Source organism: Pagrus pagrus (assembly GCF_965226575.1).
Source record: "Pagrus pagrus genome assembly, chromosome: 1".
Classification (NCBI taxonomy): domain Eukaryota; kingdom Metazoa; phylum Chordata; class Actinopteri; order Spariformes; family Sparidae; genus Pagrus; species Pagrus pagrus.
The window spans coordinates 20562267-20585779 of NC_140185.1; the positions used below are offsets into that span (position 1 = coordinate 20562267).

Below are 23513 nucleotides of genomic sequence, written 5' to 3' on the forward strand. Positions count from 1 at the left end.
TCAATTGTAGAATTAAAAGGAGGTCAGGATGTATAATGAGTGTAAGGTGTTGTGTTGAGGTTACACTTTCCCCTGCAGGTGGACTTCCTCACTACTGACAGATTAACTGGGCTACACCCTAGCCACAGTCAACCACTGTCGTCTGTGAGAGATTTACGTTCCTTAGCGTTTAGCACTGTTGCCCTACAGGTACTATGTACTCAGTCAAAACAAGAACCACAGTTTTTTTTTTTACAGCAGTGGTTCCCAACCTGGTGGTTCTGAGAAAGGTCTGAGGGGTCACCTGAAAACTGTTTTTTCCTACCACACAAAAATATTTTTATCTCGTAATATTGGCTTTTTATTTTGAATTGCATTTTATTTGCCCCCAAAGGTGTGCATGCTGGATATCAGTGGTAGTATTCCCACCATTTGCAGCGCTGACTTCAAATATATCCTGGCCCTGCCTGCTGCTTACATTTATTATAGGAGAAATGCGAAGGACATATTTCACCACAGGGAGTAATAAAGTCGAATTTAAAGGTGCAGTAAGAGATAATTCATTAATGAGTACACTTCCCAGGTTGACAAATACCAATACTTTGGCGTGCACAGTGTCTTGACAACCTGGCAAAGAGAGTCAACAATCAACTGTCTTTCTCCAGAATTGCCCACATGTGCTGACATGCTCGTGCAGCCGGCCCGCCTATCAAAACAACGATCAGAGAAGCTCAGATTACAACACAGACGGAGGGAGTGTGCCTTCATTCTCTATTCAGGACACTAAGACTGTTCAGACTACCAGCCCAAATCCGCTTTTTGGCATATCCAGATTGCATCCGGATTGATTTTGAGGAAGTTTGGACTGTAAAGAAACACATAAAACCACATTTCATCTGGAGGTGGTTTGATACGTGATTCAAATCAGATTCCTACAGATGCGTCTCAGTCCGACCATCTGGCCGCTCATAACGGATTTAAAAGGGTCTTTTGTGTCACTCGAAATGCGACACATAAGGGTGACGTCAAATCCAGAGAGACGGAATTGAATCAGAGCGGCTGAGCAGAATTCAGGCTGCTACTAGCAGAGCGGCATGAAGACAACGCAGACAACAACAGTCTGTGGAGTCACGCTGCTCCGTGACTTGATTGAACATTCTTCCATGTTGGGAAGCTGCGTGATTGGAGAAACAAATCAGATTTGCCTACTGTCTGAACATAGCCCGTTACTCCACCATGTCTTTTAATGATCACTGCCTGCGGCATCTTTTCGACCATCCAACCTGACCCACCGGACCGCAACGGGGGGAGAGGAAGAGAGACAGGATAAAAGTAATGGTAATGCAGTTTGGACTTAAGGCTGCTCCTGGCTGCTGTCCGCCCGCAGGAAAATGAAACGGACAATGGGACTCAACAATGTGAAATCAGACTGTTGTGCCTACATCTTTACAGAGAACTGTCTCCACCACGAGCTGTAATCAATGTGCGGACGGACCGCGTTCTGAGCCGACAGAGTGCAGGACGAGGAGAGGTGGACTCGACTGCGTTTACGTTATTGATGCTTGGGGCTCAAATGCAGTCAAAGATGATTGGCAGTGTTTACCTGAACCCTGAACACAGAAAATAGCTATTTGCTCAAAATATCATATATTGCACCTTTAAATCAAGGAAATGTAGACAAAGCTCTCATAAATGTAACGCTCCATTAGTGACAAACTTAGTAGAATAACCAGCCCGAGCAAATAGGACAGAGCAACAGGCTGCTGCAAACTGATTGAGAATCAAGAGAGGACCAACAGGATGTTCGAAGGAAACAGGTGTGAAGGACTGCCGGGAAACAAAAAATAATTTGAATGCCTGCATGCTCCCTAACCATCCTAAAGAGGTGGAGTCACCCTTCCACTCATTTTTTTCTGGAAGTTGCGGTAAAGGGTAATGAGCATACACTCATACACTGATAATACCAGTAGGTTTGGGACTTAACCCTGTCTCCATGGCAATTGGTGCAATGATGACAAATTTGCTGTTTCAATAAACATTCTGGAGCCTTAACGGATGTCTCACTGTTGTGTGTTTTAGTGATATAGTCATTCATGTGTAATACAGAAGGGACACATTAACACAGGGGGATATTTTACGCTGTGTGTCTGAATAAAACAGAATCGGTTTGTCAGAGTTTGTATTTGCGGTCTGTGGGTTCAGACTGTAAGTCAGCAAAGTACTTCAGTAGACTCTGCAAATCGTGAAATGTTTATTTGCAAGGCTACCTGCACCATACAGCTCATTCTCCTGAGGATGAGTCATCCACAGGCTACATACAGTACATCTGAGGTGGGCTTTGGATAAGCTCCTGGAGGAGAATCTAGAGGGGCAAAGAACACTGCTGAGCCATCACAGCTGTACTGATTTTCTGTCACATTGTTTCACAACAGGAGACATTACCTGGTAAAGGAAACTGTAAATCTCACCCAACCCCCACTACAACCACTGCACAAGGTCCTGCCAACAGTCAGCTGTGTATTGATAAAGGGAGCCAGGTATTTGCTGCCACATTGCTTTCTCACAAAATTTGTTTGCAGAGTTAGACGTAGAGGGAGACTGAACACTTCTGAAAACAAACTGAATAAGGAAGACGAACAGACACATTGCTAAATATACACATTATCAAATACATTTCTCTTGTAGATATCAGACAAAATAATCAACTGAGGATAAAAGACAGTGTGTGCCATCTTGTTTTCTTTGACGTCTCTTCCTTTCTGTAGTGGACAGACAGTATACATATAATGTCCCTGAGGATGGATGTTACCTCAGCTCAACAAGGCCACGTCTTTTCAAAGTCCAAACAACAAACAACTTCTTTGTTGTGTTTATGTTTCTTTTATGACACGGTTATGTAAAAAAGTCACCTAAGGCTTAAGGCTGTTTTAAAAACAGGAAAAACAACTAATTATTTTTTATTTGTTGATAAAATGTTTCTTTCTTCTTTAACTGTTTTGTCCACAAAATGTCATAAAACCAACTCCAGCTCTTGAAATGTCTATTTTTGTCAAAATCAAAAACAGAAAAGTACTACATTCTTACAATAGGGGTTTATTTTGCTTGATAAATCACAGATTAAAAAGAATTGCTGGTCGTTAATTTGATTTTCTGACGGCTGACTAATAATGCCGGCACTAGTTTAAATCTCTGCAAGAGTGCAAGTTTGTCAAGGCTTACCTTATCCAGAATCGCTCTGTCTGATCAACTTTTCTCCCCAAATGTGCTCGAAATTTGTGGACAATAAAGCAAATTTTTATTTTATATACTTCTATACGTCTATTCCTTTGCTTCCCACTGTTGGATGTACTGGACACAAATGTACCTGCTGTCAACAGCAATCCTCTTGGCCCTGTTTTACATGCCAAATTCAGAGTGCATCCCAGGAATTTCCATAACCCCCATTTAAATATTTGCATTTAGCATCACGGGACGGGGCAATGAGCAAAAGCAACTCTTTTATGCCTTGCTGCTTATGATGCTATTTTTTTCAACAAAAAATTCAAATACCTTATAAAAATGTTCCAATTTGATCTAATCTTTCTTTTGCTTCTGTTTTGATTTAATTGAACTATCTGAAAATGCATCAGTGCAGAAGAGCGAAAAGTTAATAAATACCAAGGCTTCCCTTGACAATTATTTAAAGCACCATTTTTAATCTGAAATATTAATCTTCATTTCACAGTAAGCTGTGGGGACACATTGAGCATTTATTTTCAGGTGACATATCGATATAATTTAAGGCTAACAGAGGTAAAACACAAGGCAGCAAGCGACACTATTAGTGGTAAAAGGACAGACAGTGCTGGTGGTCACCTCTCGACGAGTTATTCCACTGTGACATATTGCTGTAAGATATCGGGTCATCTAATTAGACAGGGGACGAAAAGTTCACAGCTGTGACGTGCTGCCTTGTGGGAGTCAGGAACACTGTAGGAGGGATCATATGCTTTTTAACTGTGTGTGGAAGTCGATGTCTCTCATCATGGCCATGCGCAAGAATAAATTCAAACACTGGATTGACCAAAACAAACCAAAATTCACATTCAAGGTTTCTTGAGAAGTATGATAAAGAATCAGAATTAACTGTGCTTTATGTGTGAGCGTTAGAGTGATGGTATCTGGGGGTGTGATGGGTTAAATGTTGCAACAGCAAATGCTGACGTTTCACCTACATATAGAATCGTTGCTTTAAGCAGCCTCGTCTGTTGTCTATGTTTATAACCACTCATCTCTGACTCTGCGTGGGGTTCAGGAAAGGTAATTATCTCTGTGATCAGCAGCAAAAAAATACAACAATGAAATCAAAATGATCTAAGATGTGCTCCGGTGACTTGGCGATGAAAATAAGACTCCTACATGTAGTAACATAATGACAATCAATTAAAAGTGCTCCGACTTGAGGGCAAAATGCCATTAAAGTCACTGTGATCTTTGTTGAACAATACAAAAATAGAGTTCACAACTTTGTGACGCATTTGCACAGAGGTGTTTTTTACTAACAAATCACAACACATAGCATGTAATGTCTCTCAGGGAGGCAAGATAAAACAATGGGTCCGACATGATCTGAGATTCTACCTGCAGTTGCTAAGCAACACCCACCTCCAACCTCTCAATCTGTCCCATTGGTCAGCAGGAAAAACGCAAAAGGCGCCCCATTGGCTAAGAGAAAGTTAATAAACTTTAGCCAAGACCTGCCTCCCTGTGTGCGCACACACACTCTCTCCCTCTCCCTCTCTCTCTCTCTCACACACACAATGAAGAGATTCTTGTGAATGAGAGCATGAGAGGGTGTCAGTGCTTGCGCAGTACAGTGCTGATATATGCATTGAGCTCCTGAGCTAAAAATAAAGATCACACTGAATGCTGTGGCACTGAAAGTTGCAAGACTGAATTCAAAGTGACAAGTCTAGTTCTCTCCAGACAGAGCAATGAGGTCCCACCCTCATCATAGATCCAGGAGGTATTTTTTGACGTTCGATTTTTAGGATAGAATTCTAATAAAAGATTGTTCCCAGCGATTCGTCACATGTGATCAGGCTAAAAATGTAGCATAGGAAATCCTGAAATATCTTTCAAATACAGTTTAAAAGTGGCATTTTCAGTGGTTCCCAGTCAGATGAGCTCAGGTTACCTTCATCTGTAGAGTCATGCTTGTTTGAATGGATGTAAACTTGATGCTATTTAAAACTGTTTATTGCTATAAAAAAGTGGATATTGTCATAATACAGGCCTATCATTTTTTTTTAATATCTGTTGCTCTTATTACAACCATCTTTCCATTAGCTGACTTTTAGCTAATTATTTCCAATGTTTATTTATTATGCCAACTTTATCATTAAACAGGAATTTCAACCAATGACTCATTACATTTAGCCAATGCAACATTTTTTATATTTCTTTCTATTACAACCATTTATTCATTACTTTTTTCATAACTTAAAGCTAATTACCTCCGCCTAGGAGGTTATGTTGTCACTCATGCCTGTTTGTTGGTTTGTGAGCAGGATTACACACAAACTACTGAACGGATTTTGATGAAATTTGGATGGAGGATGGGTCTCAGCCCAGAATAGACCTCATTATCTTTTGGTGTGGATCCAGATAAAGAAAAGGATCCAGGAAAAATCACTAGCTAGCTAGCAAACATTAACATTGCTAATACAAGCAACGTTAACTAGCTAACAGGGCAGTACAATTTACTGCATGCATACTGTAAAACTCAGCCATTCTTCTGTTTTTTTCCACAAACTGTCAACTACCAAGCCTGACGAAACATAGATACAACGTGAAACCATCAACTACATATTGCCAACAAACCTTGGTAGAAGCTGAAACCAACCATCAGAATTCTTACACAGGGATAAACAAAACAACCTTTTTGAATCCGAGAAAATGTTTTAAATTATTAATTCACAATCATGATAATGCTTATAATGTTACCTTTACACAAGCTCTGTAGATGTATTACTGTAAAAAGTGATTTGTCAACATAAATGTTGTCAATACAGCGGGAGAAACTCTACTGCACATATTCAGTAGGCCGTATAACCAGGAAGTAAACCCAGAAGCAAGAAAACTTTTCGGATGTATGCGCGAGGTAGGCATTTCTCTTTGGACTGATTAGGCGCAGTCTTTAGGTTCACCATCTAGTTCTATTTTAAATCTATAAGTGTCCAGATTTACATCCTTTCTGTTCACTATCATGTTCTGAAACTTTTGGGGGCTTTGTGGCAATTTTTAGCTGCAATACCACAAGTGGCCACAGGGTAAAACTGTAAGCAAGGCTGAGTGGCACCATTGTATCCAGTCCTAAATTGTGGACTCATGATTTTAACACTTTATTCATTACTTTTAGCTCTTCTCTTTCACTCTAGGGGGACAAGTAGACCCACCATTTAATATTCTTTTGTTTAAATCAAAATGTTATTTTTTGTCAAATTAACTGAGCCACGGAAGCCCCAGCAACTGCAGAAATACCCCCTGTGGTTCACATATTTTGTCAGAAAGACTAATTGACAATTAATGTGTCATAAAGGTCAACTGTAATGATGCTAATATTGCTAAGCGATAATAGCTGTGCTTTAACACTGAGGACAGCTAAAAACATTCCTTGGCCAACTCTCCACTTCTGATAAGTGCATGTTGAGATAAATTGTTTGGAGAGAACGGGAGGCAGGAAAGTGTGACAAATGGCTCTGATACATTGTGACAGCTCATGCAGTTTTTCCTTACTGAACTGTACTATAAAATGCATGTCTACAATTAGATTATAATGTTATCCAACGGCCATTTAATATTCTTTTGTTTAAATCAAAATGTTATTTTTTGTCAAATTAACTGAGCCACGGAAGCCCCGGCAACTGCAGAAATACCCCCTGTGGTTCACATATTTTGTCAGAAAGACTAATTGACAATTAATATCCATATCTACGCTTTGCTTTTTGAAAAATAATTTTAACTGAAGTTTCAGACAGCAGTGATTGAGTTAGTGGTAACACCAGTTCTGAGTCTTGTGTTCTGTTAAATGGTGAAATACATTTATCATCCAGAATCCCCATGAGGCATCGGCAGAGACAAAAAGCATCCTATCAATCACTGCACTCGAGGTTCACCAATCTTCCTAAAATGTATCAAACGGTTGCTTTTTCAATACGAAGACAACAAGAAAGTTATCCTTTTGAGTTATGCTGTGAGTCACTCCCAGGTCAGTTCAATTTTTCTTGCCATTTTATTTTTCACCTTCGCTGAGCCTGTCTAACGTCACTTATTTATCGTTGGAACATCTTGTAACCCACACTTCATTGAAGACCACATTCAGACTCAACATCAATAGCACAAAAACACACATTGCATCTTAGAAAGGGATTTATTCATCAAAGAACAGCCATAGATTCTGTTACAAGCACTTTTATTATGAAATATCAATAACCCCATGTTATTATATGTACAAGACAAAAAGAGAATAAAACATAAAAACACAAACAGCTCAGTGAAGAGCTTCAGTTTTTTTTCTATAACTCTATCTGAGGTCATGTGTAGTCTACCTCTGATATTAGCTGCCTGTCAAATGTCACCTACCAGGCTGATTATGGTTTAAGAGGATAGTACATAACGTACAACAAACACAGAACATCCACAGGACATGTTACTTTATTTCTTGCTGTTAGTGTGTACAAAGTTGGCTTAAAAATGACAAAAATCGGAAAGGACACGACAAAATACCTTAAACGATCAAAAGAAAAGTCTAAACACATGACCAATAACTATACAACATTTATATACAGTCAAGTAGAGTTCAATCAAAGATTGATCAAAGAGCATAACAAAACAATGCAACTTCACTGCACTTCATTTTATTTCATTAGCAGTTGTGTGGCCACATCTTCTGAGGCCTTAGAAAATAACTGGGAATGAAAATACGGACAGAAAACAGAGGATAGTGAAAATGTCCATACAGGCAAAATGGTCTCAACACGATGTGGCTTTACATCCGTTTGGTCACTCGTTTGAACTGCTGAGATGTTTTATAGAAAATTGACTTGGATTTTTGAGGTTCAAGAAGGCTGAGATTTCCTTCTGAAATGCTCCTCACAACTCTTCGTGCCTTGTTCTCGTCTGAACCTGAGGACGGAAACCAGACAAGGAATCGTATCAAGAATGAGCAGAATATAAAGTTAAAGTATTGTTTTTCAATTGTTATGAAAGTATATGTACTCTGTCTTTAGTGTGTTTTCTTGTGTTGACACTTGCCAGCAAAACGTTGCACTCTGAGTGGTTTCCGCGACACCGTGGGGTCTTTCTTTATACGCTTAGGTGCAGAGAAACCCTGTGTTAGCTCTTCTCGGATGCTGCTACAGTGAATAAAACAGAAGGAGGAAATTAAACAAAAATTAATCAAAGGTACCTCATCATCTAGAAACATGATTCTCCTCTCATAACATTCAGAACTGGCCATTAATGTTGTTATTTTGTTTGACAGTTCTGCATAGCTTTAGTCCAGACCCAAATAATCATAAATGTGTCAGAGCAGATTGTTGAATCCACTGCCAGTATGTAATAAAAATGATTTACACAAATGTAAGTTAAAATCCTGTGGCGCATTACCGGTTTAATTTACGCTTTCCTTGTGCAGCAGACGTCATATCCATGTAGGTCGGGTTGGCTCGTCTTGCTTCTTGTAAAGACGGGATCTGTTGTCTACAGAAGAAAGTTTCACATCACCATGACATCTCGCTGTTTGGACTTCACGTGAGAATTAACATTTTCCTTTGTATTCAAAATCAGACCACTAAAAATAAAATAAAACTTGTGTCAAATCTCAAGATTTGATATTTGATGCTTCATTTTGATGCACCTGCATTCAGAATTTTGGTTATGCAGCTTTTGTTGAGTCTCTGATAACTTTGAAGCAGTATTTTATTTTACCATGGCACCTTCAGGTATATAAATGAGTAAATCAATATTTTAGCCAGACCTTGAGATTTCTCATATTGCGCTTCTGTTTTTAATTTTTTCACTCACTTGGAGTCACTTTTTCCTTCCTCTGGAGTCCCTGTGAGCTAGACTTTGCATGAACCCTGTCCAGGAAACTGCCACTGAACCACCTCGCAGTTCCAGGAATCCATTTTCTACAGTTGGAAGAGTAAAACTAATGCAAGTTTCTTACAGTAGACTTGCACAGAGAAATATTTACTAAATGTGTAATTTGTTTCCTGCAATCTAAATGTAACAGTTTTCCTTTGAGATTTGACAAGGTGCTAAGTGCTCTCATAAAGTCGAGATTACTCTGATCTTCAGTATATCATGAAAAACAACTCCTTATGAAACACTATGTTTGGGGGGAAGCAGAGATTTTTCAAGCAATTTGATTTATTTGTGTCACGATTTTATTGACTGAGGCGATTAATTTTTATTTTGAGTTTGGCTCGGAAAAAATGTATGCAAAATTAAAATGATTAGACTCAATGTGTCACTGTGAAGGCTCCTCTGTTGGCAGCATCATTCACTTACACACACTGCTGCTTGATGGAAATGCTTCCTGTTTGGTTTTCTAGCTAAAGACACCATGACGCTGCTCAGCTCAGCTGACTGAAGCTTCCTGGCCCAATGTTCCAGTCTGGAAACCTGCTGCTGGTGAGAAGGCTTTCACTACTTACGCTCTAGTCTCCGTCTTTGTTTTGAATAAGGTTTGGGGGATTTACCATTTTTGAATGGTTTAGTTACCATTCAGACTGTCTTTTACACATAATGCCTTGAAAAGTGTTCAGTTTTAAGATAGTTTTTAAAGATTTTATGGAACTGATTTGAAATATTTCTTCACTAGTTCCCCCTGAACCAATTTTTAAATAATGCAATAGATGAATTTAATAAATAAAATATTTTCATTATGCAATTCTTAAAATTTTTGTGTACTGCACTGAGGCTTGCTTAAAATTTTTATAATTTATGCTTTCGGGGAGCAATGTTTAATTCAAAATGTGTTGTACAAGAACGGTCTGGGTTGAATACTGAACCAACACTAAATCATGGTGCTGGTGTTAGAGCGTTAGGCATTTCACCAAGATTAGCATGGGTGACACAAGGAGTGCTTTCCCTTTGAACCAATTTTCTTAAGAAACATCAAGAAAAACAAGCAGGTATGTCCCTGATGTTCACACATCAATTAAGAGAGTTAATGACATTCAGAATTTCTATTAAAAGATTCAGGGTGAAGGAGTAAATTAAGATTTTTAACTCTCGTGATTATCTATAAATAATCTCAATGTGTTCATATTTTGTCAGAGTGCCAATAGACATCCATACAATATTCTATTGCAAAAACAATAGAGGTATCTGGTCACAAATATTGTGATCAAAGCGTGTATGCTTTTGAGGAGATTTAAAAATATCAAGATATACATTTAGTATCACAATATAACCAAAAATATTGCAATATTATATTTTTATTATATTATTATCATATCGTCCCTACTAGCTTGTCAAGGCATGAACAATATTCGATCAAATCTTACATGATACATAAGACATCTGAAAAACTGAGAAATACAAAAGCGATGTGTGCTCAGATAGCAGCTGATGTTCACAAAACACTTTCAAATTTACTTTAATGATTAATGGCAGTAGAAATTGTGAATTTCTTGCTGCCAACTTGCTTCTCCATGTGTCATAAAGGTCAACTGTAATGATGCTAATATTGCTAAGCGATAATAGCTGTGCTTTAACACTGAGGCCAGCTAAAAACATTCCTTGGCCAACTCTCCACTTCTGATAAGTGCATGTTGAGATAAATTGTTTGGAGGCAGGAAAGTGTGACAAATGGCTCCGATACATTGTGGCAGCTCATGCAGTTTTTCCTTACTGAACTGTACTATAAAATGCATGTCTACAATTAGATTATAATGTTATCAGTTTGGTTTCTGCTGTGACAGCAGTATCATGTGTATCCCAAAACATTTCCCATGAAGAGGAGAGTTTCCTATCATCTTTCTTGCAATATTTCATGTTTATGTGTCACTATTGTGTTGTGTACTCCATTGAAGCAGTAAATATCTGGAGTGACCACAGGAGCTCTGTAGGCAGTATGTAGGTGTACTGATGCATTTGTTTACGACTACTTCAACGTGTTAGAAAGATGCACCATATGGACTGCCAACAGAACCAATGTAATGTATGCATAGAGTCTGTCAAGAGAACTGTAATCTAGATTACAGGCCAGACTGAAAAAGGACTTTTATTGTTATCTAGCTAAAATGACTTTCTTTAAGGGGCTCTATGTAATAATTTGTGATTTGTCATGAAAAATGAGACCTTCCCTCTCTCTTTCAGTTGCCTATACAAGCCTGTGGATGATAAATTTAAGTCATTTAATGCTGCTGGACTGTGGATTTCTTTGTGAAGGAGTTTACGTACGTTCTCAGGTGCATCATCTCAGTGCTTCTCTCAGCTCCACTAACAGAGAGCATCAGTAGCTAACGTTAGTTATGAAATGAAGTCTGTAAACTAGGGCCGGGACTCGATTAAAAAAATTAATGTAATTAATTAGAGGCTTTGTAATTAATTAATCGAAATTAATCGCATTTTTAAACGCATATAAATATTTGACCTGAGAACAGTGAGAAGCAGTTTTTTTCATATGGGTTTTAGTATACCATTGAATAATGACTATTACACGGCCTTACGAGTGAAATAAATAATAAATAATCACCCACAATGATTCAGCAGCGACAAGGATTGCTTGGTAAAGTTTTAACTTTCACTTTCAAGGCCGGCCTGAGAGAGGAGCTGGACAGCGTGCTGTGGTTGGTGTAACGCGTTGAAAGTCCAGCTGTCTTGCCTATGTTGCTATATGTTGCCAGGGCGGATCAGAGCGCCGTCCCTAGCTGCTCTCATGTGTCCAGTCACAGACATGATCTGACGACTTTCAAGGCCGGCCTGAGAGAGGAGCTGGACAGCAGTGCTGTCTTGCTTATGTTGCTATTGCCAGGGCGCCAGTGTCGGCGGCTTTTTAACTCGTTAAATAATTGTGCTCCAGTATAATCGGTACGCCTGAAACTCATCCAGTGAGAAATGCTCCGCGGTGCAAAAATAAGTGCGATTAAAATGCGCTAATTTTTTTAACGCGTTAATTTTTGTGTAATTATTTAATCTTAATTAACGCGTTAAAGTCCCGGCCCTACTGTAAACATAAACTAACAACCGCTTTCAAGCACAATGCAGAAGTTCCACGGAGCCCCTTTAACTGAGACGTTTTTTTCCTAAAAACCATGTGATGTGTGTACGGCGGATGGACAGAAAGCTAACCAACCAGAAGCTAAACAATCCTCATATATAAAAAAAAAGTTTAACACATGTTTTCTCACCTTTTGGTAGGAATCTGGTTCCCCTCATTAGCCTTGGGAGGATGGTGTACCTTGCTGGGACCTGAGAAGTCCGTTGACGTTGACGCTTGACAGGAACTCTCGCCACTTATTATGATGGTTGCATTACTTGCAGTTTGATCATCGTTGTCCAGAACTTCAAAGGTCATGTTGGGATCCATGGTGCTAGAGGAGCCTAGCGACAAGGCTTGAACAGTTTTTTGAGCAAGTTCTGGTGTGCACTGGAGGGGGAACATGCCCTCCTCAAACATTTGGGTGTTGGTGATGGTCCGGGGGCTTTGTGGTGGCAGGGACGCGCACAGATTTCTCCTAATGGGCATTCTGGGGAGGGGTTGCTTTTTCATATCCGTCTGATTTCCTTTACCTAAAAAAACCCCAAACAAACAATAATTAACAGTTGATCAAAATGATACATACAAAGCAGCAATAATATTAATTAAACCTAATAAACAAGACAGTTTATTAAACAACCTATAAGGGATGAACATGGTCACAAAGGGAATTTTATCCCACGAACTTCAACATCTGCCTGAGTTAGGATAGTTTTGGCTTCTGTATTTCAGCTCTTCTTGCTGGTTTGAAGTGGGCTGGACTAATTGTGAAAAGGTGATCACACATACTTTTCATCCACCAATCAGGTTTCAGAAACTGTGAATCAAACTTTTTTCTTATGAAAAACAAAATATATGAACTATAGCGATGAGTCAAATTGGCCAGAGAACTCCACAGCAAACAAAAAGGGGAATGACCCTTTGTCCTGTTTCATCGGCAAAGTGAACTGTGTATCCACTTTTTATGGGTCCCAAAGTTTTTGATCAAATCAGGAATGACAGCATTCTACTTTGTGCCTACAATGTTTGCCAGCAGAATGAATATCATGTCTGCAAGTGACAAGCTTTCTGTTAAAACAGACACTGCAAGTACATATGAATGTACCTTTAACAATCAACACGCTTGTTGACCATTTTGTCAACAGAGCTTTTCAGTTGTGAGACTATATGCAAACCTTTGGCCCACTTTACCTCTGGGCATTGAAATACAATTAAGAACAAGTTATGTTATATCAATGTAAACCTTCTTAGCAAATGCAGCATCCGTAAAAGGCTATCTTTGAAATGAATACATTGTTTACAACGAAGGGCTTTGGAAGTGAACGAAAATCAAACCACTTTAAAAAGTAAGCAGGGCAACAGTAAACACAGCCCTCCCCAAATGATAGTCCCCCATACTCAATCAGTAATCAGTAATAAGCGCTGAAGTGCCTGCCTTAGGCTAAACAGTGCAATTTAAAAAATGTCACAACAGAGAAATGAGATGGATCGTTCCCTTAAGTTACATCAAAGTGTGATCAGTAGTGTTGGAGATATTATGCATGGCACAAGGCAATTAAACATCATAGTGCCCCACTCTCACATCTAAACTTTAAAATGCTGGAACGGAGCTGAGACATGCATTATCATCCTAAAAAGCACTGCGTTTTATAAATAGACAAGAATCCAAGGATTTCACCTGCTAACGGCCTTGGAAGTTATTTTTTTCAGACTGAGGAAAACATGGTGCTCAAACACACGACTCTGAACTCTGTGAACTCGCTTCTGAAAGCAGAAAATGTAGGTGCTGCTGCTGTAGGCATTACTTGTTCAAATATATATGTGTATATATATATATTTATATATGTATATATATGTATATATATATATATATTTATTTATTTATTAGGTGTGGAAATTTCTCGATTACAAGATGAATCGCGATGCGGACATGGAAGATTCTGCATCGATGCAGAGACAAAGCATAATCCAGAGTCTGCAGCTTATGCTGATTGTTTACTGTCTGGCCTCAGCTGGATAATAAAATTACGTTGCGACGTTGCTCCCATGCTTTGAATTGTGGCGACATTAGCCTAACGTTACTTATATAGGAGGCATGTCAGAGGGCAGCAGAGATCATCTGTGAGTGATAAAATAAAAAATATAAAAATGTCATCATGTGGATGTCATTTTCCAGGCACATTTCAGTAGCTAGGTTGTAGCTGAGTACTGACAGGAAGCTAAGGATAGCACATAGTAAATAGCATTTCCAATTTACTTGTGTTTTTGTTGAAACTAAAGTTTGTCATGTTTGGCATAAGTAATAATGAACCCTTTGTTTTCAGCATCAGTAATTTTAAACATTAAAACAGGATTAACAAAATAGGTATATCCTGATTTATTTAAAAACTGATTTATGTGTTAAATTTTATCCAGGATATTTGTGGCCACATTGTCTAGCTTTATTGAAAGAAGAAAGAAAGAAAAAAACACCTCTGCTTGGTTGCAGAGTGAGGTTAATCATGGTGTCTACATCTCATTATGAACATCATTACACTCATGGCATTTCCTGCAGAGGTGTGGTGGGGGTGAAGTAGGGGACTAAAAACGGAAAAATGCCAGCACATAAAGGAAGTGAGAACACTAAATGCAAAGGTGAATGACTGATTTATACATTACCCCAAGTATCAAAATGCAATATTTAGCAAATGTGAGTCAGACCCCAGACAGTACACCGAGTGTGGAGACGATGATAAATAGCCCTTTTCTGTGGCAGAGGAGTTGTCCATAGCAATAAATGGCAGCAGAGTTCCTTCAATCACATATTTTTGGCTTGTAGGGGATTAATACATGCATGAGTTGCTATTTCTGGTGGAGGCTGCACTGAATTAGGGTCGCCTGGTTGCTGCTGCCTGTTTTTTATAGTGCGCCTTTTCTGGTTGGTGGAGCAGGGGAGTTTACGTCTGTTGACGTTTTTTCCTGCCCTGCTGTGGATCTGCATTTTCATGAATGAAGCTCAAGAGGGATTGGGAGGGTTAGATGCTAGACAGACAGAGAAAAACATTTAAGGGTAGGAGGGAAAGAAAGGCAGAATGGAGGAAAAAGCCAGCCTAAGAGACGTTTGAAGCAAAGGGGACAGCAAAATCTAGGGAGGAAAAAATAGATAAGAGAAGCGAGGGGAAGGAGATCGAATGGGAATATAAAAAGAACAAGATAAAAAGGGGCAGCGGGAGGTAGCCGAGAGAAAAATCGTGAAGCTATCAATAAATGACTGAGGGGAGATATTTTAATCAACACTAAATTATGGAATGCAGAAATATTCCTTCAAAGTGATCACTTTTGTGTGTCTCGCTATTATTAAGCAGTCCACAAAGAGTTAATGCTCTTTTGAAACCCCAGCCCTCTCTAAAACGGGTGAAATTTGATTGGCTTTGCAAGCTGCAGGGTGGAGCTATTTCTCATAACATGCTGCAGTGACTACCATTAACAGCTGAGGAAGCAGTAAGGGACTGACAAACAGCATCAGGATAAGATCAGAGCAGTTTGTCTGAATGCTAAATAAAAGCTTTATTTATTAAAATACATCTGTGTTATTTCATAATATCTTTTTTAGAATCATTGTCAGTTAGGATTACTAATAATGCAGCACAACATGTATAAGGTGTACCCATTGTGTCTATATATATGTATATATATTTATATATATGTGTCTCTGTCTATATATACACTACATGCATGTATGAGCTGTAGCTCTAGACTGAAATTAAAATGGACAGGGCGGTTTTTCAAGGATGAAAGTGTGAGTCAGTGAATGCATAATTGAGAAGGATGCACAGTTATGATTTTATTAGAGAAATTAAACTGTGGTTACATGATCCCAATAATGTGAAATAGTGATGTAAAGAGTTATTTAAAGGCTGAATAAATGACACTGATCAGACTGCATGTATGTTCTGTTAAAATTGAATGCATGCCTGGACAACAAATTTATTTCATAAAGTGCTGCTACAAGCAATCCTTCTACATTTCATGTAGACATTATTTATGAATTGTGGACATAAATCTTTTTGTGTCAGGCACATTTACCTATCATACTGTGCATTAATCTATTGTTCTTTCCACTTGCATGGAAGGTGCACTGTAATCTTCAACTTTATGTAGACGTTTAGCTTTAAGGAAGGATGCAGATTACATTATTATTTGTATGCTCTTGATTAATAAAGAACACAATCGCCTTTTAATTATGTAACTGAAAGCCATATGTACATATCAGTAAGCATCTAAAAAAGTATTTGAAATTTGTTTCAGTCCAAATTTGGAATATTATCATTTAAGTTTGTGTAAACTTCCCTTTTATTGGGTTTAAAGCGGACATGGCAATGCTTGGACACGTTTGTGCTGTCTCTGGGTGCATATCCACCAGTGAAAATGACAATGTGTCTTTCTGTTATTTCACAACTGTTTCAGTCCTCCACCACTCCGAGGTGGAGTCATCCACAAAAACTCCCTCAAATGCAGCACTCATTCCCCCTAGACTGGTTCAATAATTTCGCCCAGAAAGCTTCAGGTTTTGCAAAACAAGTATGTCTTGCAGCTGGAGCTATACCCTCTCTCTCTCCACTACACCCTCGTCCTCTCCAGACATTACGTGCCCTGATGTAGTCAACAGGGGATTGATAAAGCAGGTTGCTAGCCATAGATAAAATTAAGCTATTCATTACATGTAACTGACTTATTAGTGTATTATTAGAATATATTCAAAGTTATCTAACTATTATATGTTGTCAAAAAACAATATATAGGAAATGTGAATCAAAACATGATCTTTCACACCTACACAATCTTGAAAAATGTTCAAAACAGCTAAATGAACGTTTTTTCGATCTACCAATAGGCTTTCTAATTGTTATGAATGTTTAGTTCACCTAGTTTAGTTGTGGATGATTAACAAGGCACTCAACTTTGAATTCCCACTCAGTAAGCATTTTTATCATTTCAATCCAAATTTCCAAAAGCTTTGATAACAGGGATTAACAGCGCACCGTAATAATATAATTAGAGCAAGTGCATGTATTGACAAAGTTGACAGTAGATGTATTGGCAAGGACAAATAAAATGAGGAGGAAATAACAATAAATGGCTGGCTTGACTGGTTTGTAATGTATAAAGAAGGGTTGGACGGACAGACCATTGAGAAAAACCTTCAAAACTGAATGAAAGAAGTTCTCTTATTATAATAAGATGCAGGGAAATTTAATAGCAGTGGTGACAAACTCCCTGGTGCTTTAATGTTTCATTTCCATTCAAGGAACTCTGGTCATCTGGCAGGAGTATTTTCTTCAAAAGTTACATTTCCCACAATGTGTTTCAATGAAATGTAGACCACCTGCAGTAAATATCATTACAGTCAATTTGAACTGCAATATTTCACAAAAGTTTCTGTGTTACATTTCCCCAAAGGTTCCCTGCTTACAGTTTTCCCTCTATAAAACTGGTTGCAAGTTTCCACATCATTTCATTATTCAATGTTTGGCCAGGACAGAATGTCTGCAGCACAACTATAAATCAAATTATATTACATGTCTGACTTTAAGTGTGTATTTTACTACTCTGAACAACTCGTCTCAGTTAACTGCTAAAAACATGGTCAACACATAAAAAGCAACATGGCAAAGTGAAAATGTAGGCCTACACAAAACAATTACAATTGTATTGGCACATCTTTGATCTGTGTGTTTAACTTTAATAAGAGATATCATCATGTTGTAGAGTGTGTTTGGGCAAGTGTGATGGATTGGGTGAAAGGTTGCATGGAGAAACAAATGAGTGAATGATAGAGGGGGAGGGGGGATTAACAGGCATGCAGGGTATTTAGATAAATGACTACAGTATGTTATCAAGACGGGGGAGAAACGAGAGCTGATTTACCTTTTGGTGTTGGAACAGCGTTGCACAATGATGTTCTCTTCGTTTGCCCCGCTGCACCTGAGAATAAAAAAAAACAAAGACATTCAGCGTCAACACATCATCACTTTCATAACTACACAGAGCACTTGAAAAGCTTCTGTAACCCTTATGTTGTTTTCTTTTATTTAAAAAGTTACTTTAGCACCAAATGTTGTCTGCCAGGTCACATTCTGTCACTTTTATTTATCGGATTTTAAAATCCGTAAAAAGTAATTGTGCAGACTTTATAGACGTTCAACCAACTAACAAGTTGTGGTTCTATCTTTTCTGAAGAAAAAGTCAGTCTGGCTATTAAAAATAGAATAAAATCTTACGCAAAAGCTCAAGTAAGATGCACAGTGCACCATGGCAGAGAAGTGAACTGGCAATGGAACATTTTAGTCATAATGACTTGCTTGGAGACCAAGACAACCTAGAGTGGTTTGGGTCTTCTCTTATGATCTTTTAAACCTTAAAAAATAAGCCATAAGAGGCTGCTACTAATATCTGTATTCAAGGGTTGTCATAGTCTTTATATAACTGACAATGAACTTAATAAAATTTAAAATGAGCCAGCAGTGGAGCAGAGGGACAGGTGCGCTGTTAACTGTCTCGCAAATGATAAGACACCATCATTATAATTGAGTATTGTTGGCCAGCTTTGGTTCATGCTCCACTGTTTGTCGTGGCTTATATGTCATGAGGGCCTGGTGCTGCTAGGTCATGCAGAGATGACAGTTAAAAATGAGCTAGGCAATCTCATGGGTGCCACAATACACACCAGACCTGGACTAACGCCAAATACACAAGGCCTTATTGAACTTCCTTACTGGACACCTGACTGATATGTTTAACACATTCATCTTACAGCCAGGTGTCACATGTGTATACTTGTCGTTTAAGTTCACATTTTAGCATTATACTGTAGAAGCATTGAACCTAGTGCGAAACATTTACTGGGAAGTGACACTACAATTATATAATTGCAGTCATCAAACAAAAGCAGCATGTACGTAAGGGGATACTGTTCATATATGTAACACACCATGTACTGTAGCTACTGTGCAGCCTCCTGGGATTTAACACATCCTGATCAGAACAATACGTTGTGAAATGGACATGTTAGCTATAATTTTCATCTAAGCCAGACCTATTCAACTGGCAGGCCGTGGGCCAAATGTGGCCCTTTAACATCCTCATTCCGGCCCTTTGATCATTTTGTTGTCTGCATTTATTAGCTGTGTCTGTTGCTAAGCACAAAAATACTTGTATTCAATTAATGTATTGACCCAGGCTACTAAGCAGGGGTATTAAATAATAGTCTTAATTTTTCAATTTCCTTTTTAGATTTAATGTTTAAAAAACTATTTCCTGTACATTGAGAGCAAACGTAACCGAATACAAATTCCTTGTGTGTGTACACATACTTGGCCAATAAAGCTGATTCTGATTATCAAACTGACGAAATATTTCTACGATTAAAAAGGTGCATTGATTTTTTCCTTTACTTTTGAATATATGTTTTTTTTTAAACTGTTAAAACTAATAAACAAAGCAGAGAGAAAAAAAGGTGCATTGTTTTAACACATTTATAATCTGAGTTTTACAGGCCAGACATAGCGAATGTGAAATCCCCCTTGGCCGTCCAATAGAAGTAGTTGAAACGGCCTGGTCAAAACATTTGAGGTATTCATATACACTGATATAACTTTGGTTCAGTTACCTTTCACATATTGTGTCTTTTACACATTACATGTAGGTATATTTATCTTAGAGGGCGGCCCAGTAAAGTCGAAACGCTGTGAACTTGATGTTTACTGTTTGACTGTCAGATTAGTGTTCGCTAGTCTCTGCCATGTTGCACTGCATTATGCCTGAAGGCACTGTTTAACTTAAAAACATTTTTTTTTTATGAAAACCCCAACTAGCTACCAGATAAGATTCTGTATGTTAGAAGGATGAATGGCTGAGTGGCATTTTCTCCCTCACCAGTTTGGCATACAGTAGATTCATTTAATGTGAAGACTCTCTCATTCATACACTCTCGAAGGGGGAGGGGTGAGATTGTCGCATGCACTTGACACAGTTAATTAAGGGGAAAAATCACTTATATTCAATTATTGGGGCGACCTGCCAACGCATAAAATGTCGCCTCGTCTATATTTTTTCCCCACCAACACAAGATGATTAATGCATATGTCTTATTGGGTTGTCTTTGCCTGAATTTTCTAAATGTATTTAGTAGCTCCCCTGTATCATCTCAGTTGCACTTTAAATTTCTTTTGAACTTTTTTTTTTTTTTTTCATTTTTAAGTCACTTTCTATTGAGTGGTGACTGGCTCAATGATGTAAACCGCTGTACTGGCAGAATTATGAACTGGCTGAAAAATGCATTTCCTACTGCTGCAGCTTAATATCAAAAAACTTTAACTCGCGAGACAAAACATGACTTATAAAATGAACAAGTCACAGGAAATGCAATGTGTATGTGTAATGTATGTGTAATGTGTATGTCAGCCTTGGTGAGCTGCAGATAACATGCTGCACACCTCCAACTTCTCAGTGAGGTAACCAACTCCTTTCACTGTATCCTGGTGGCAGACTCATGCTGTGGGCAGCAGAAAATCATACATCCAAAAGGCACCAAAGTCTGACTTCTACAATTTTGCTAGTTTCGGTGTCCCCAGAATTCTAGGACATGTAGAGTTAAACCTCAATTGCTATTATCACCAGTAACCACAGGTGTAGCTAATCAACCAGGACTAAAACAATTTTGAAGTTGCCATTGATGTTTGAGTGTTTTTATGACATATGTCTCACACTCAGAGGTATACACAAATTTTGCATCAAATAAACACTTTAGCCACTCCATGAGTGTATAAAAAAAGTGTCCAAGGGATCAGGCCACAAAATCACAACTTAATGAGTTGTACAAAAACATAACTTTAGAACTTTATTCACTGATTAAGATGAAACTGGATCATGTTTTATGGAGAAAATATTTTCTGGGTTTCTGTTTACTGCCCTCTGACAGCTCTGCTTTAGCTCAGGACAGACAGCTTTACTTGTTGCTCCAGTAACTGCTAAATTTTGCTAGCCAGAAGCCTCTCAATGAACACCTAAGGACCGGGGACACATGAAGGCTCCAAAAATGATGGGAAGCCAGTTATAGTGCCAAGGTGAGTTTCCCGAGGGACATACACCAGTACCGTTGCTTCTAAAGTAACAGCTAACTGCTTCTGAATGTAGTTGCTGGTAGGATCTAAACCCGATTAGCTGTGCAGCTAGGCTTGCCGCCTCGGTTAAGAATGAAAGAAAAAATAAAAAGAAAAAAATCCCCAGCATTCTCAAGTTTTGTAATTTAACCCAAACAGTCTGAATGCATGATAAATAAACAACAGGAGAGTATGATGACTTACTGCAGGGGCTACTCTGGTGGTATAACAGATGTGAGAAAGACAGGACAGGTGCCAACTCGCTGCGGAGCCCAGCGCTTCCTGCCTCATTCGTCTCCTCTGATTCCTCTCCCATCCTGTCACCTTTTAGCTGCTGTCCCGCCCCTTCCTGGTCTGCCCAGACCACGCCTCTCTCCCTCAACACAAGGTGCTCAAGTTCATGGTTCTCCATCTCTTCTGCTGCTGTGACCAGCCCAGCCCCATGCAACGCAGAGTAATTCCGACTATAAGCCGGCAACAAGATGTTTACCATTCTGAAATGCAATGGAAAAATAACATTGAGACATTTTTTCAGGGAAAATCACAGTGGGGTGAAGTGCAGGTGCAGGCTGCACTGAGTAATAGTTAATTGAATAAGAATTGGTTCCATGTATTGTCAACCTACTTCTGCATGCGCTTGTTCTCCTGATCCTGCAGTGTAGTGAGCTTGACCATCTGCTTGATGTGTTGTTCGAGATCGTTTACCTGCAGCTCCAATCTGTGGCAACACAGGTCCTTCTCTAACACCTAAACAAGGGGGAGAAGTGAGATCAGGGAGTAGAGATGATGAGGAAACAGCTATTCTAAAATAACAGCATATTGAAAAAGCACTCTGGTGAGGAAACAAGAGGTGGTTGGGGGTCAGAATACTAGAGATAAGATGCAAAGTTCTGTTTTCATCCATGTTTCATCAGAAAAGCTGTCTGCTCAGGGTAAGGGAGGGGAGTTGAAAAAAAAGAAAGAAAAAGAACTCTGACGTAAAGAAAATACGAAACAACAGCAGAGAGAACATTTGACCGGTGGGTGCGTCATAGTTCTGGGTCAGTTCCTGGAAGAAAGGATAAAGAAGAAAAAAATAACATGGGCATGGTTTTAGGTAACTGGCTGCTGTGTGAGGGATGAGTAAAGGGTATTGATTTATTCTCTTCAGTGATCCACGAGTGAGCTGGAGAAATAAAATGAGCACGGTTCTAATTACTGGGAGAACAGATGGGAAGAAAACAAAGACAGTCACGACACCAGTAGAGACACAGCCTACCTTCCAAAATAAACAAACAAAAAACACCAAGCAATGAGTTTTGAAGGATGTAACCCACATTGTTAAGTTTTTCTATATATTTAATCATGCTCATTTGTTTTCTTGCATTAACTCCAACTATTTCATCGTGCATAAGTATCTAGGTTTTCTCAATGTTTATCTGCAGTCCATTTATGTACTCAATCAACAATGATAGTGTGAAGTGTTTTTGAAATCTATAGAAGCATACTTGCAGTTTCAATTAGATACAGTTTTCTGAAGTTACAACAAAATTCAACTTGTACTTGCAGTTCTTATAATAAAAAAATAAAAAGTTTACACACAAAAAAGAGAAACCATCTGTCCCAACAAAAATGTTATTTTGCTGTTTTTCAGCACCAGTGAATTTGAAAAGGGTCAATAAATATACTCTATTTACCTCTGAGGTCTGATCATTTGACTTCAGCAGTTTAATCTCATTCTCAACACGATGAAGCCAGCCGTCATTGTCCAGGAACCGTGTTTCTGCCTCCTTCAAACGTTTGCAAATGTGTTGCTGCTGAGTGCGCAAGCTGGCAATCTTCCGTTCGTGCTTACAAGTGGCCTATTGAAACCAACAACAACAACAACAACAACAACAACAACAACAACAACATGTCAGTTAAGTGACATCATGCATCATCAATTGTTTGTGCTAATATTAGTATTACATAATATTAATTGTGTATGTGGCTTTAGTTGTTAAGAATTTACTGTTGGAGAGGTAAATCTGAAAAAACATTATCTTGAGACTGAGGATATTTCTAAATTAAAGTTTTCAAATGCAGACAGAAGCTTTAGTACCACTCTCAGAAAAACTGTTCCCACAGTTTAGTTTGTTTTGGATGACAGGGGACCATTCTGC

General features: G+C 38.6%; 1 protein-coding gene across 4 annotated transcripts in view; it reads right to left on the minus strand.

Annotated features, from left to right (window-relative positions):
• Window positions 1-7656: 7656 nt before the first annotated feature.
• The window catches only part of kif18a (kinesin family member 18A), a 30263-nt gene continuing 14406 nt past the window's right edge, over window positions 7657-23513 (minus strand). The window contains exons 11-18 of one of the 4 annotated variants that reach the window (XM_084356752.1): window positions 23049-23213; window positions 21998-22119; window positions 21577-21866; window positions 18140-18196; window positions 12384-12765; window positions 8629-8721; window positions 8275-8372; window positions 7657-8145 (exon numbers count right to left, since the gene is read on the minus strand). In XM_084356752.1, coding sequence (XP_084212878.1) covers window positions 8009-8145; window positions 8275-8372; window positions 8629-8721; window positions 12384-12765; window positions 18140-18196; window positions 21577-21866; window positions 21998-22119; window positions 23049-23213 — 1344 coding nt within the window. In that variant the 3' untranslated portion in view covers window positions 7657-8008. Of the gene's footprint in view, window positions 8146-8274; window positions 8376-8628; window positions 8722-9045; window positions 9153-12383; window positions 12766-18139; window positions 18197-21576; window positions 21867-21997; window positions 22120-23048; window positions 23214-23513 lie in introns of those variants that run through there. The other 3 variants (XM_084356751.1, XM_084356754.1, XM_084356753.1) reach the window with 3 other exon arrangements.